Here is a 16,267-nt window from a genome sequence, read left to right as displayed (position 1 = left end):
TATATATATATTTATTTTTTTTCGCTTTATTTCAACAAGTAACACAACAAAAAATCAGACATCTCGGTTACAATATAAATAGTTACAAAATAGAAAAAAGTGGTCATAATAAAAAAGAAAAAAAAGAACTAGAAATAAAAATGTGACAGTCTTGTAAAGAAAAATAAAGTGTTTACAATATAAATCTTTAATTAAACATCTTTGAGTATATGTCAGAAATAAATATAGCTTTTTTTGTTTGTTATTAAATTAAGAGACTCAGAGTAAATATCAACTTCAATCTGGAAATACTTTAAAGCAGGGTTATGAATCAGAGAACTTGGATTTTTTTGGATATGAAATTTTCCCAGTAAAGTAAAACGTAAAGATTAAAAATATCACTTAAGTTCCTATCTTTACATTCAAACAATGTGAAAATATGTTTTTCCCTTCTAATGTAATTTAGTAACATCATTATAATGTGATGCTAACGTTTGCGTAATTACACACCGACCGTTTGCTAATTGCAGGCTACTGTCACTTTAAATCATGACGTAATGGGACTGGAGCCCCGCTCGGTTGTGTGAGCAGGGAGCAGTCTGCAGCCAGGGAGCAGGAGCAGGGAGCAGTCTGCAGCCAGGGAGCAGGAGCAGGGAGCAGGGAGCTGCTTACGGCTCGGCCCGGGGACGTCGGTGCTTCGCTGGGCCCATCTCTCCGCCCTCAACATGGAGTTTCTAATGGGGAATCCGTTCAGCACGCCGGTGGGGCAGCGTATCGGTGAGCCGTTCTTAGAACCGACGCACATCGATACATTGTAATAACCAAATGCTTCAGTCAGGCTCAGTCACCTTTCAACGGAGTAATTACGCCGCGGACATTCGCATCTCTGTCGAGCTGCTTCTGTCATTTTTTACTATGAATGGCTTAAATGCGCGAGCGAATAGGTATATATCACGTCAGTACGTTGCAATATTAACGCTAAGGTGAATTTATTACGACTGACTGAGGAGCGATATGTAGTTTGATTGACGCGTCCGCTGAACAATGATTGGACAGGGGCGGGGTTTAGACGCTGGGAAGATCAACCTGATTGGTTGTTATTGTGTCTGTCCTGTTAAACCTGCCAATGGCTGGGCGGGACCGAAAGTGGGCCAGATTCTACTGACCCAAATTAGATGCACGTTGGTTCAACTGTAGACTTGCTGCACCTGTGTGCTCAGTGACTGATTTGAATAGAGAGCAAACGTTAGTCATTAAAATAAATAGATAAGCACATTAAAATATAGCTAGTAAATACCACATTACTTACTATACAAGCTGCACACCTTTACATACATGTTAAGTACACATGTGCTTATTACACAGATCATACAAAGTGTACTGTGAGCAAGCTATAAGATGTATTCCTGTTAGTTACCAGCAGTGATGTAGTGGAGGCTAAACGCACGTAAACGCCGTTTATGCACCTCTCAAAATTCGGAAATGGCGTTTACCCACCTCCAAAGTGCGTTTACCCACCTCTGAATAGCCTATTGTCCCAAAGCCATTCTAAATTAAGCTTATGTCGTTTTAGTTTCATATTGTTCATTATTAGTTTCATAGGTTGTTAAACCTAAGACGAAGTCCATCATATTGCGCTGCATTACTGTCAGTGTTGACTAATCTCTTGCGGTGTTTGGGGTACTGAGCCCCCAGCGTTGCCTTCCAGGCAGCGCTACCTGTAATGTACTAGGATTGGGCAATGGTTGGGTGCCTTGAAGTCCCGGTCGCAGCGCTGCCTGGAAGTCAAAGTTGAGGGCATTAAACATCAGGCAGGAAGCGGCAGACTAAAGTCAAAGATTCGTCGGTCATGTCATACTATCCTACATGTAGTTAATGATGAATGGGTTTGAAAATGGTAAACATGTGACTTTATGTCAGATTGTTGTGTCTTGCAAAATGTGTGTGAAGCATTAAATATGTGTAGACTTTTGGGGACTTGAGAAGAGGTTTTGCTCTGTGTGTCAGTTTAAATAATTGTTCTATGCATGTCATTTATTGTGTTAGCAATTGGAAAAAACTGTATTCACCAACTATTTGTTAATCAATTAGTTGGTTGAGTAATTTTTGTTAAGACAAAGTAAAAAGGTCTTTGATTCCAGCTTGTTATATGTGAATATTTTGCACATATTTTGTTGTCTCTGTTTGTCATTTAGTAAACTTTATAGATTTCAACCATATAATTCCTTCTTGAGTCTTTTTAACAAGAACTTTGATTAATGTATGAACTGAATACTGATTGTGTGACCTATGAGGGAACAACCAATGATAAATTGCCTATAGCAATGTCATTCAATTCAATTTTTCAATTCAATTTGTCATCAGGGTGCACCGGTAGACCGTCCCGGTAGACCCTGATGACCCAATGTCATCAGGGTGCACCGGTAGACCGTGGCCCCCCTTATCGGTGATCGCGTCGTGGTCCACCTGATCGCAGAATTTATAGTTTACCCACCTCTTTTTTTACCACTACACCTCTGGTTACCAGCTAACTAGCTAACTTGCTAACTAGCTGGCTAGCTTTATTGTTAGAATGCTGACATTTTTAAGATGGTCCAATTAACTTTAATGAAGTGAAAGCACCCAAAAGCGAGTTCACAGCTATTTTAATGTAACACAGAAAACAGTGTAACGTTACTGTAGCGACTGTGAAGTATTTTGTTTGTTATGCTAAGAAGACATTACTATTATTATACTGTCAGAACATGTGCTAAGCATTAATAAAATCATGTTATTAATTATTAATAAAGGCAAGCCATAAGATGTATACCATAGTAAACTGCAATTACTACACCATTCATGTTACTCTAGTCTGCAGATAGTACTATTCAACATTGTTTATCCATTTATTTCCCACAGAGAATGCGACCGGCTCCAGCCTGCCGGCAGAAGACTGGGCACTCAACATGGAGATCTGTGACATGATCAACAGCTTAGAGGAAGGGTGTGTATGGGTGTGTGTGTGTATATGTGTGTGTGTACGTGTGTGTGTGTTATCTGTCGACAAATCAGGAACAAATTGGTCTTCTGGAGGTGACATGCCTCTCTGACTTTTGAAAAATCCTCTGATTACAGACCCAGAGACGCGATCAGAGCCCTAAAGAAAAGGATTGTGGGGAACAAGAACTTCAAGGAGGTTATGCTGGCGCTCACTGTGAGTCTTTGTTCCTGCATTGTAACTCATTTCCCCCAAAATGCAACCTAGGGACTTTTTGTGAAAGCACTTTTAAAATGTGCCGTACTCGTTTTAGGTCAAATGGCCTTTTGAATGGGAGAGCCAGGGGCTTTATGCTAGCCTCAAAATAGCTATTTTTAAAACACTAAGAAGGCTCGACACATATCCCTGTATCCCTTCTAGCCGCAACCCTTTATCGCCCTCACGCTCCGCCTGTCCCGGTACCCCTTGTCTTATAGTATATTTAGGCCTTTTCCTGCTGATTCTCCACGTCTGCTTCTCACGTTAGGTGCTGGAGACGTGTGTGAAGAACTGCGGATACAGGTTTCACATCCTGGTGACGACGCGGGACTTTGTAGAGGGGGTTCTGGTCCGGGCGATCATCCCGAGAAACAACCCTCCATTAGTGCTGCATGACCGAGTGCTCGGCATCATACAGGTAAAAAAAAAAAAAAAAGAGAGAGAGCCACGTGACATGTTTGGCAACACATATGTCCTTTCCACCAAGGCAGTTCTGGTGCTGGTTCGGAGTCAGTGCCAAATATTAAACCGGTTCTTTGCTTTTCCACACAAATAAACCTGGCTCTGGGCCAAGAACACGGGTTCCAACTCAGCGCTGGGAGCAGGTCCCGATGGGCTTTTTGTCGGGAAAATTGGGACCGCCCCGGTCAAACCGGGACGTCTGTTCACCCTAACGGTGTTTTGCTTGACGCTGCTGATGTTGCCATCGCAATCTAGCAAAAGATTATAATAAAAAAGTTAAATTATGCGAGATAATTCCCTTTCTTCTTAAAACGTATCCTCGGTCCGTAGCGGTCCCAAAGAGCTGTCGAGGCCCGTCTTTGAAATCCAGTGGGAATTTGTAAAGCCAGGAGCAAAAGTACCGGGTATGTAGTCCTCCATTATGGTTGATTGTCATGACGCGTTGCAGTCACGTTGTGCCGAAGCCCTACTCTGGCTCTCAGGTTAATGTTAAATAATAAACAGTTGGAATAGTTAGATAAAAGTAATAAATAAGTGGTTAAAATGTCCAGCTTCTGCCACTCCCATTGGTGTGTTAGCCATATGCTACTACACACACAAGATCTGGAAAATCGAGCTGGTTCTTAGATAACTGGCGAGTAGAACCAGCACCGAACTGTCAACAGCACCAGAACCAGAACCAGCACCTGGTTAGCCTGGGTGGAAAAGACATACCAGAGGCAGCATGGCATAGCAATAGAGATGTTGTCATGTCATTCTTGGCGTGGTCACATTGCTCAAATGTCTGGTTGTAATGTGTGCTTTTCTCTTGTCGAGGCGTGGGCGGATGCATTCCGCAGCTCACCCGACCTGACGGGCGTGGTGTCCGTGTACGAAGACCTGCGGCGGAAGGGACTCGAGTTCCCCATGACAGAGCTGGACGGCTACACACCCGTCCAAGCCCCCCAAAAGGTACAAGCTTTGCTGGTGTGCACTCACTGCTGATATTTGGGTTGGAGCTGCAAAGATTAATCGATTAGTTGTGAACTATTAAATTAATCGCCAGCTATTTTGATGATCTAAATCTAAAGTGTGCAGCTTGATAAGATAAGATAAGAAAAACCTTTATTTGTCCCACAGTGGGGACAATGTTTTCTAGTTTCTTCACTGACAGTAAACTAAATATCAATGAGACATTTGAGGACGTCTTTGTGGGCTCCTCATTTTATGAACCAAACAACTAATCGATTGATCGAGAAAACAATGGACAGATAAATCTGCAATATAAATAAAATTTGGGTGCTAATATCTTTGGTAATTCTTCTTTCGGGTTATTTCTGTGCCTTTGCTTGGCAGACGTTGCCCGGGAACGGGCCTGCTGTCACTACTCTCCCTGCTGTGCGCCTCTCTTCCAAACCTCCGCTCATCCCACCCCAGACTTCTGAGCTAAAACTGGCCCTAGAGGGAAACACTGCTTTCACTCCCAGCCAGGTGATGGCCTTGCTACACTAGAGACAGATGTTTGGTATTTAATCACACGGTTTCCACATAAATCGCTGGTCTTTTTTCCATTTTGGCTGAAGAAATGCTGCTTCACAACTCTTGTGTGCCCCCAGCAATCCCTTTGCCTTTGCAAGGAGTTACTATGGCTGCATGTATTCAGGACATTGATTTTTGTTTTTCTTCCAGATTAAACAGCTGAAGACAGAGCTGGGAGTGGTGCGAACCAACCTGACTATGATGTCAGACATGATGAGTCAGCTGGATCCCGTCACGGTAAAACAAGCCGACATGGAGCTGCTGGAGGTATAAAAACAAAAAACAAAAACTGGTTTTTATAGAGCACAACAGTGCTGGAACGGCTCTGGTTTCATAAGGGATTTTCCTCATTCAATTTCTTTAATGACGTTCTAGAAAATCCTTACATGACGAGTTTTGAGCTTGGCCATCGAGGCGGGTCGTCACTGGCAAACATTGCTGTAAATCTAGCCTTGTGCGGCTGGTAACCCTCGGTTCTCCAGTCTACCTGGAATCCTTTAAAGCCATCCTCCTCCTCTCCGTCTGTGTCCCACAAATCCCACTCCTGTGCTCTATCCAAAGGATCATCCATCACTTCTTCATCATCATCATCTACCACATCCTCCCTCTCAAACTCCTCACTATCTTCCAACTCAACGTCACTGCCCTCGCTGTCAAAATCCTCCTCTTATTAGCCAGTTTTTCACTCGTCTCTCAAAAATTAAAAAACAAACACACATGTATTTCTGGTTGATTGACATGATTTTCAGCAAACCACAGTACATTTGGGTGGTCACATGGCTTTAAATAGCCAACAAGACCCGCCTCATGCGTATTTGAACCAGTGCTCTGCTGCACGCGTCATGAAAAGGCCGACGAATACAAAATGCCGCGCCAGCAGCAGCCGGCAGGAGGTTCAGAGTTGCGCGACGCAGTAACCGGCGGTAGATGTAATGTGTCGGCGCGAAGCATCCGGCACAAATGGGATAAACTGGACTGGATTACATTAGCGTTCCCTCCCACTACAGAACTCAACCCAGCTCTCTGTGGGAGGGGACTAATAACTGGACTCTTGACTGAACCTCTCAGAGTGGGGATTTCAAAGAAAAGTTGCATTTCGCTCTACAGTAACCGTAGTCTGCATACAGTTGGAGTATCTGCATTTGTTGTTTGTGGGCAGGAAAGCCATAGTTCATTATTTACCGGGGTGGTTTGCAGGAGTTTGGTTATTTATTTATTTTATAAGACCAGCTCAAGTTGAATCGCCACCCTAAAACATTTGATTCGGCTCAAAAGAGAACAACAAAAAAAGGCCGAGGTACAAGACTGTGTACAGAAACGATCATAGACTTCAATGGAAGCATCTCACCAGCTGTTTACGTGTGAGGGAAACATTTCCATGGTAACAGCGAGCTCCACCTGTTACGCTTAGGGTTGTGGGTAGTAAAACAAGGTTAATTTCATGCAAACTTGTGGCTTCTACCGGAACATAAACCATCTTTTCACAATCTGGTAGCCCGTGGTCAGTCTACCTCGGTGGGTTTGGACTAGGGATGCACCGAATCCAGATCCTCCTCCCGTCCTCAGTGGGACCGGCCTTCCTTTGCCGTGCCTGAAGTTGCTGCATTTTGGCTGCTGTCTATAGATTCCTTCATGCACAACTCGTATTCTTTCGGCTGTTTCATATGCAAATGTTGTAACAGCGGCCATGTTGTGTACTGTTGTAAGTCGCCATTGCAAATTGAACATGTTGCTCGACTTGAATCGCCTTCCTTTGACTGAAAGTACTGCCAAACTACAGTTTTTTTTGTGCTCACAAGTTCCATTTTCACTTTCTCACAGCCTACTGCATCGAACGGTTCACCTACGTTAAGCCGAATGCTGGATTCGGTGCATCCCTACTTTAGACATTATGGTTAATAATCAAAATCCTTCCAGAGAAAATGAAGTGGATTCTTCCCTTCTGGAACCATACTGTTAACCTTTATTAATGTGAAGTATCTCATTCCCTTCCAGTCATGTGGAGAGTATGTGGAGTTGCCCTTACCTGATCTAGTACTTTATTTATTTTGTGTTGCATCTGCCCCCCCAAACCCCCGCCCACGCATTCTTTGTCTGGTTGTGTCATTAGCAGTTATACACAGTATGTAAGGAAATGCAAGACAGGATAGTGAAGATCGTCCCCAGGCTCAGCGAGGAGAGGCTGATCGAAGAGTTGCTGGCAGCGAACGATGAGATGAACACCGCCTTCACACGCTACCACAGGTTAACAATATTTAATCACCTTATACTCTCTTATTTTCATCTTATATTGATCAGCTTATCAAAATCTGCTAGCTGTTCCACCAACCTTTTTCATCAGGGTGTCTTATGAAGTCTAAAATTGTGTTCTAGGGCTTGAATAATTTTCAACCGGTCTTAATTTTCCTATGTCCGTGTAACGCTAGTCCTAACGCTCATTGAAATGCTGCTGCAGCAACTTAGAGTGTTTTCCTGTTGTGTTATAGTTCTTTCTGTCCACTATAATTTCTCGTATTACAACTAAACATGAGACCAACATGCAACTTATATTGCGGCCAATCTGCTTTAGTGTTATTTGGTCTCTTTCGGTTTGTACCACAGCCATAAAAAAAACGGATTTTGATTGTTTAAATTTCATTCATAGTTGTGTTAAAAAGGCTTAAATTTGACGACTTGGTGGAACCTGCAGAAACCCTTTTTTATGGAACCACGTCCCGCTCCATTGTCGCTGTGCAGTGCCTCCTTAAAACTCACCTTTACATGTTTTCTTTTCCGTTATTGCCTTACTTCACATTTCCTCTGTATATAACTATTTTATGGTGTTTTATTTTGGACTTTATGTTCATTACATATTTAAATCATGCTAGATTAGTATTATCATTTTAGGAATTTTTGTTGCATTTTCACAAATTATTTTTTATTGACATCTTATCTTATTTCCTTGTTTACTGTATGGGCTCAGTTGAAATATGTACTCTCATGTTCCTAATTTTTGTATGTCATATATTTTAATTTTTTAATCTGGAAAGTACTATTTGTTAAATGCTTATCAAGTGCTATATAACTAATATTCCAGAAAATGAAAAGGACTGTTATATTTTAACCGGTTGTATTTTGCCTTTTGACATTCCTTTGTTCTGGTGTTTATAGGTTTGAAAGACGAATACCAAATGGTCAAAACTCGGCAGAGAAGGTAAAGAACATGGCCGTATTATTCAAATTGGTTGTCATTCCTTCTGAACTCAACACTCCTAATGTTATGATATAATTGAGTCTTGGACTTTGACTTTTCGTCCCTCCAGAGTCACACATACGTCAACCTGGCAGACCTCGACTTGACACCAGAGTCCGTCAGCCAATCAGGGATCGCGTCAGTTACCAATGACAGCGCGTACAGCCTCTCAAAGGCGGACAGTGTGTCCAGTCAGATGGCGAGACTTAGTGAGTACCTCAGTCTTCATGCATACCCACATCCTGCACATGTTCAGTGTACGAATGCGTCTACTTATCCTATGCACTGCTAACTTAAAGGACAATTTCAGTCAATTTCGATACGTAGCTCTGTTGTTAGTAAATTTGGAGCACTGTCAGTAGCAAGAAAAAGTAAACAATCTGTGCTGTCTACAACGTGTGTTCCTCTTTCTAGATAGATTAGGAATAACTGCACATGGGTTGGCACTTGCAATGACATTTAGAGCATGTTTAGAGGATAAAAACACGTTTAAAACTGGCCCTATTCAAGCCTGTTGGGTGCTAACTCTAGCAGGAGGATAACACGCTGTAGCAGATTGTTTTCATTTGTGTCTCTACTGACAGCACTCCACATTTACGAACAACAGAGCTACGTGTTCAAATTGACCGTAATTCTCTTTAAACGCCGTTCTTTTTGCAGGTACAAGTGAATCAGACGACCCGTTGTCACAAAACTTCAATGTCTCAACTCCACAAAGACCAAGGTACAGACAGACCTTATGATCTTTAATTTGTAAAAGTTAAAGATTGTATTTTTGGTATCAACTAAAACAGTGATTCCCATTGAGAGCAGGTTACATTAGTACTCATAGTTAGCGTAGTCTATGTCGACAATGTTCCACTTCTGGTATTGTTTAGGTGCCGCTGGAAAATTTCGCCGGATGTCCCTCATTTTCGTCCAGATGTCCGTTACCTTCCTCTTTCTTTGTGTTGTAATTTTAAACTCCGGTGGATTTCTGAGGACTATGGTTACCTGCTCCTCAGGTCTTTGCAGGGTGAATCCAGACTCAAATCAGAGTAACTTCCTGTATCTGGGTCAGCGGCAGGTCCAATTGGAGAAGTAAACGTGAACACACATTAGGTAGTATATTTCACCTCCTAGTCACCAAAGTAAATATTGGAGCCATTTCTCACAGGCCACATATCGCCAGAATATTCTGACACTAAAATGGCATTTTTCAGACAAACGCATCAGGAGAAAATTAACAATCTGACACAAAGCACTCACGCAGCTTTTTCTTTAGCAAATTCTCAGCATCGGCATTTGCAAATACGTTGATCTTTGTTTTGAGGTCTGATCGCTCAGTCCCTCTAATTCCTTTTCAAGACAGGTGCCAGCATTTCATTGTGTTAAACCGAAATTATTGGCTTAAATGGCACTTAACCGGTGTGCAAATGTTGTGTTCCAGCGAGCAGTGTGAAGGTGCAGTGGACGGCCCGGCTCAGGCTCAGCACCGCCGGCTGCACAACGCTCCAACGGTAAGCAGAGAGTCGGTGTAATGAGGTGTTACACAGTGGAGCAGCTTGAGTCACAAGATGTCTGAGATGATCTGTTTCTTGTCTGTCGTGTGACCGTCGGGACCACTGGAGAAATTCAGTGTGGAAATTGCCAATTTGGCTTAGGACACTTTTCTAGCTTTTTGCTATGAAAACCCCAGTACTTTGGATCATGCTGTATGCCTTACATGCAGTGACGGACTGGCCATCTGGAATTTGGGCAAATGCCACAAGGGCCGCCCCCCCCTATGGACCCCTATGGGCCACTACTGATAATTTGGTTAATTTTGATCAAAGCAGAGAAAGGGGCGTTAAAGAGGTCAGATGATTCCAGATCGGCAGGATACCCAGGGCCCGGTTTACACCTATCACCATTTCTAGCCACTGGGGGATCATAGGCAGGCTGGGGGAACTCATATTAATTAAAAAAAAACTCATAAAGTGACATTTTCATGCCATGGGACCTTTAAAAAAAATATATATATATTTTGTGCGGCCCCACTGTTTATACTAATCATGTGACTTCTTTATCTTTGCATATTGACCATGTGATCACTTGCCAATGGAGTTATAAGAGACAGCCCACAAGCAAGACCATTTTGTACATGCCTTGAGGAAGGCCTTAATGGCCGAATGTGTTGGCATGTTTTATTGACTTCATAGCCAAGGAGATATCAAAGGCTTCTTAAACTTCACCCTCTCAAGTGCCTCAGTTTCCTTCAACCTTTTTAAACCTGAACTGTTGTTGCAAAGTACCCTGCTGCCATCTGCTGGCTCCGACTGGGGCATCAGATGTTGAAATCGAGGATTTGGAGAATCGTGATTTGAGTAAATGTGTTTGTTGCTTTTGTCTCCGCAACTGTTTTCCTCTTAAATGAACTCTCTGTCCGTGTGTGAAGGACGACAGCCCGGCCTCCACCCGCAGCTCCTCACCAAAGTTAGATTGGATGATTAAAAGGGGAATGGTGGGTCCGTGTCCACAACGTGTCCTGGTCTCACATCGAATCCTCTTCCCACACCCTCTGTCTCTCGGCTTTGTCGTGCGGTTGCGGTGTACTTTTGCTTTAATCTGGATTGCTTGTGTTTGGTCACTTTTTGGGTTCAGGTATTGAGATAAAACGCAATGGTTTGCATGTTTTTATTTGCAGAGAGGGCAGTAAGATGTTTTTTGGAGCATGACGACGTTTGGGTTGCACTGTCCTGATATGCTCCATCGGTGTCATTCCTGTCATGCAATGCTTCCCTACGTGGTTGTTCCTGTGTGTGTGTGTGTGTGTGTGTGTGTGTTTCCTTATGGTTTGGTAGTTCTGTTACATCTTCACAGTGTTTCCCACACACAGACCCATTTGTGGCGGTGCGCCACACAGTCAACACCGGCCGCCACACATTGAATTTTGTTTTTATTATTAATTGTTTTTTTTGTAACTCTATTTGAACCTCGCATTCAGTCAGCTGGCTTTCCTTTCCCTGCTCTCCTCCGTCTCTCTGTCACTCTACACACACACATACAGCCCCTCCCCTCCGTGCACACAGCGCCTGTCTCCATGAAAACAGTGCAGTGTTGCTGACTTAGCAACTTTGTTTTTCTCACAAAAGTGACTAATGACAAATCTGGCGCCTTTCCGTAGAAAAGACAGCTCCTTTCCGTTGAAAAGATAACGCCTTTCTGTAGAAAGGTCGTCAGTAGATTATTGTCCAGCGAGCCAAAACAGTCACCTCTCTCTGAATCTGTTTTGTGAGGAGCAGAGGAGCAGTATCCTGTATTGAATTTGTGATTATTTGGTTAAAGATTTGTATTTCTTTTAATCTACCTTGCTGACACAACCAATAAGCTTTATGCAAATGATTGCGTAATGGCGTCACAAATATACAAATATGCCCCCCCCCACCCCCCGCCACAAATTGCTGTCTGATCTGTGGGAAACACTGCTTCATGTTATGTAAAGTTCAAGCGCTTCATATTTTTCTTTCATAGATTCCTATCAACCAGTCCACTGTTATGGATGATATTGAGAAATGGCTGGAGTTGGATGACGAGGTAAATGGCTGGATTCCTACATTTTTACTCAAAACGTATTTGGTTTTACTGCAATTCTTTTCCTGTTTATTTCTTTCACACTAAAGGACAATTGTGTTTCTTTTCAACACTTAAAAGGTAACTTGTGTATTTTTCAAACTAGACCCTGGACCCAAAGTCTAAGTGACTTTTGGGGACAGCATTTTATCAAATTAGTCCAAGCAAGACCGCTGCAGTGGCTAAAAGTTCTGTTTTTGCCGCTGACAGGCTCAGATTATTATGGAAATGATCTCCACAGAGATAGAGCTTTCATTAAAGGTTGAGATCCTTTTTGTTTAACCTGAAATCGCCTAACTCACCAGCCTGCATGTGTGTCCACGTCTGTCTCTTCTCTCTGTGACACAGTATGATGACTTTGAGGATTCAGACGGTGTAACCAGTGAAGGTGAGGCTCTTCACACTTGTTTTTTGTGGTTTTAAATCAACCATTGTTTTATTTGCCATTCACTTACACCTGCAGTATCGGAGGCGTCATTGTGTACGTAAAGCCTCCTGTGTATTTGGTGTGTAGTTTGTTGTAATGGCAGTGTCCACACTAGCTTCGGCACTTTGACTGTTTAAAAAGGAAAATGATTTTTTTAATTGACTGGCTAAATTTGGAGCTACAGGGCCAACTTGTAAACGTAGTCACTGATTCCCGACCGTGCACCGCCGTTACAAAAGACTTAGCTGGTATTTTTCTCATTTATTCACACCAGCATCATGTCATAAAATCCCATTTTTCCTCCCTACTTCTTTATCCCATTCTTCCTTTCAGTAAATGTACTTCAGATAACCGATGAAGTGTAATCCCACCTAATCCTGCTGCTCTCCCTCCGCAGAGTTCGACAGGTTTTTGGCAGAAAGAGCCAAAGCAGCCGAGCGTCTGCCATCGGTGAGAGCTTCCCCGCAGGACGCCAACCACTCCGAGTCTTAGTCCTACACCCGCCAAACTAACAGCACCCCCGAAGCTCCGGCGCCGTCGGCTGACAAACGTAGGGATCTCTTTTAGACGGACGGATGATTGGCACATTCGACGTGGGAATTACATATTACGGATCTGGGGAAGGACGTCTCAGTTGTGTATACTGCTCTTTACTGCGGAGCAAATGTCTACTCATGATAATGTTATTCGATGGGGTGATGACGGCGCAGTGGACACATGGGATGATGATGGCAGAGTGGACACATGCCTTTGGTGTGGGAGACCCCGGGTTCGATTTCCACTGCGATACATCAGCCAATGTGTCCCTGAGCAAGACACTTAACCCCTAGTTGCTCCAGAGGCGTGCAACCTCTGACATATATATAGGAATTGTGAGTTGCTTTGGATAATAGCGTCAGCTAAATGTCATGTAATGTAATGTACTGATGAGGGGCAGAGGTTTTTACTTCCCGTTGTTATGAGGGTTTGCCCGTGTGTGGAAAGCAAAAATTTGCACATTTTCTATGGTTACATTTAGAGATGGTCCGATACCGTTTTTTAATCCCGATAGCGATTCTGATATTGGCCGATATCGAGTACTGATGTGACACCAGTGGGTCATATATCTTAGTATTGTTTTAACAGCTGTATACTACTATCCCTGTATGGATGTGATATGATTTCTATCTTTGTTGTCGGTCTGGCTCAGGTTAAACTCTCCAACAATGAACTTTCTTTTATCATCCAGTTTGACAGTCAGTTATAACAGAAAAAGAACATAAATTAATTACCTTAACGTAGATTTTCTTCAGGGCTTTATTATGTGGTATCGGATCGGTGCTTAAACTGCAGTACTTCCCGATACCGATACTAGCATTTTAAGCAGTATCAGAGGCGATATCGATACTGGTATCGGTATCGGAACATCTCTACTTACATTCCTGCTGTTAGAAAAAAGAAAGAGAAGATATTGTTACAGAAAAAAAACCTTTTACAACATTGGTTATGTATTATAGTGCTGTGATATAAATATATATTGTAAAACATGACAACGGGCTACAAAAACAACGTCCCTGTCAAAGAAGCAAACGCTGGTAACTCGTATGTAAGAGAAACTCGGCTGTTATGTAACAAAATAGTTTGATTTTTTACATCCAACATTCCCGTGTGAAGATGTTTGTTTAACAGGAAGCCATGACAGACTGCTGTCACATAATAAACTGAAACTATTAACTGGACACCCTGCTGTTCTTCATTAAGGTGTCTTACTCTATAATCCAATTCTTGGCTTTGCAGGTTTGGAGCCTCTGCAAATCTTGTTTAATTCCTGTCGTTGATTCAGGTCGACTTGTAGCTTTGGTCCTGAACATTCCCCTCAGGGTTTGTTAATGACAGCCAGAGACACACAGTCACATTTTGGAGATACTTACTTTCCCATATACTGTATGTAAATGTGCTGTATTTATATAACGGTTTTCTAGTCTTAACAACTACTCAAAGCGCTTTTACATAGTACAGGAACCACTCACCATTCACACAAATTCCTACACTGTGGCCGAGGCTGCCGTACAAGGTGCCACCTGCTCATCAGATACACACTCACACACATTCACACTCCGATGGCGCAGTATCAGAGGCAACTTGGGGTTTAATGTTTTGCCCAAGGACACTTCGACATGAGACTGCAGAGCCAGGGATTAAACCACCAACCTTCTAACTGGCAGGCAACCGCTGTACCACTGAGCCACAGCCGCCCCTGCATGTATGTTATGACGCTGAAACACAAGCATTGGTTTTACCATAGGCTATTAATATTAATGGACAGAGCATGTGTGACGTCACCCGATGGTTTGTGGAGATGTTACGTTACACACTTTCACCCCCCTGCTTTATCGCCGATTTTAAAATCAATGAGACAAGAAGATGAACATCATTCTGTGTTGCAGGAGACTTAAAACTAATGATTGAGACCATGAACTCATTATGAAAATGTTTACTGAGCTAATAAATCAAGTGAGAAGTGGGTCACTTTCTCCCAGACTTCTACAGAAACCGACCTCCATTTAACATCAAATTATCAATATGTGCAGTACAGTTCCATGTTTTTTAGAGCTGCATTACAATTTGACTTTATTTCAGGCACCCATCTCATCAGTATAAAATATGTAAAACACAACAACACAAAATAGACAATAAAGTTCCGACATGTCTATGCATCTTGTTTTAGCCTGTTGTTAGGAAACAATCCAGACATGGTTGTGTTGTGGTTTCGTATCCTATCATCTCTCTGACCTCTGACCTCTTTTAGTGGCGAGCTCGGAGAACAAAGCGGCGCGAAGCAGGGATACCTTCACAAGGTTGTAAAGGTGTAATGAGACACACAGGGATATTTCACAAACAGTAGAACACGAGAGAGTAGAACGATAAGAGAGTACCGCAGGATTGGTTCAAGGTAGGTTCACTCATATCTTCAGGGAGGAGAAGTGTTATATAGATGATAGACAAAGGAAAACCGATAAGAAATGCTTAAATTCAGAGTTTTTACAGAAAGATCCATAGAAATTAAAAAGACAATGCAAGGCAATTCATTACACAGAGGTTAACCAGGGTTAGTGTGTGTATAAGGTTACACAAGAAATGTGCTTTTCTAGCCTAGTTGGAACACAATGTGTGTGTGTGTGTGTGTGTGTGTGTGTGTGTGTGTGTGTGTGTGTGTTTTTAAATACAATTAGATAAAGTTGTTTTGAAAAAACAAGAAAGAGACAAAAAGGAAACTAAACATTGCAGCAGGTCACATTCAAACTATTCCCCACTAAACTTTATTAAGAACAATTCAGTACATACAAGTTCTCGTACCGTATATTCATTTTTCATTCCTCGAAAACCATATAAACATCCAAAACAGCAAGGGCCATATTGATAATGCATTAAAAATACATACAGTAAATAAAATAGGAGTACATAATACATACATAATACAGTTTATGTAACAGTCCTCTATTAGGTTTATTTCATTTATATTTTAAGACCCTATTAATTCTCAGTCATTTTTCTGCGGACCAACAACATTCTGCCTTATTCAAAACACCAAACATTGTGACATTAAATAGCACATTTATGTGTGTGTGTGTGTGTGTGTGTGTGTGTGTGTGTGTGTGTGTGTGTGTGTGTGTGTGTGTGTGTGTGTGGTGTGTGTGTGTGTGTGGACATACATATCTAAAGCCTATCTATAGTAAACACACTGAAATCTGATTGGATAATAACAATCCACCTCGCAAGTGCCCTGACCTCTGATTGGCTCACCGCACATACGCCTACCTTTGTTTTGTGACGCAACGTTCGG

The 16,267-nt window shown here is 42.3% G+C and overlaps 1 protein-coding gene across 4 annotated transcripts; it reads left to right on the top strand.

Annotated features, from left to right (window-relative positions):
- The first annotated feature begins 529 nt into the window (after positions 1-529).
- tom1 (target of myb1 membrane trafficking protein) lies at positions 530-14,162 on the top strand. Of its 4 annotated transcripts, XR_004335140.1 has the most exons (17): positions 530-756; positions 2,878-2,962; positions 3,094-3,172; positions 3,483-3,632; positions 4,493-4,627; positions 5,012-5,146; positions 5,345-5,461; positions 7,305-7,438; positions 8,345-8,387; positions 8,497-8,635; positions 9,087-9,150; positions 9,856-9,925; positions 10,843-10,908; positions 11,919-11,981; positions 12,366-12,405; positions 12,842-13,139; positions 13,376-14,162. XR_004335140.1 is itself a non-coding variant. In XM_032536563.1 (16 exons), the coding sequence occupies exons 1-16, from the start codon at positions 705-707 to the stop codon at positions 12,934-12,936; spliced, it is 1,467 nt and encodes a 488-aa protein (XP_032392454.1). In that variant the 5' UTR covers positions 530-704; the 3' UTR covers positions 12,937-14,162. The 4 variants fall into 4 exon arrangements, 3 of the variants coding, with proteins under 3 accessions (XP_032392454.1, XP_032392456.1, XP_032392455.1); XM_032536563.1 differs by having other exon boundaries at positions 12,842-14,162; XM_032536565.1 differs by lacking the exon at positions 5,012-5,146 and having other exon boundaries at positions 12,842-14,162.
- The last annotated feature ends 2,105 nt before the right edge of the window (positions 14,163-16,267 follow it).

Source organism: Etheostoma spectabile, chromosome 15 (genome assembly GCF_008692095.1).
Source record: "Etheostoma spectabile isolate EspeVRDwgs_2016 chromosome 15, UIUC_Espe_1.0, whole genome shotgun sequence".
NCBI classification, from domain to species: Eukaryota; Metazoa; Chordata; class Actinopteri; order Perciformes; family Percidae; genus Etheostoma; species Etheostoma spectabile.
This window is presented reverse-complemented; position numbering and strand designations above follow the sequence as displayed.

Bases quoted from the DNA above. Each gene is read 5' to 3' on its own strand.
- tom1 (XM_032536563.1), top strand. From the start codon at position 705: ATGGAGTTTCTAATGGGGAATCCGTTCAGCACGCCGGTGGGGCAGCGT. The intron at 3,633-4,492 runs GTAAAAAAAAAA...TCTCTTGTCGAG, and splicing joins GAGTGCTCGGCATCATACAG to GCGTGGGCGGATGCATTCCG. The intron at 9,926-10,842 runs GTAAGCAGAGAG...CCGTGTGTGAAG, and splicing joins GGCTGCACAACGCTCCAACG to GACGACAGCCCGGCCTCCAC.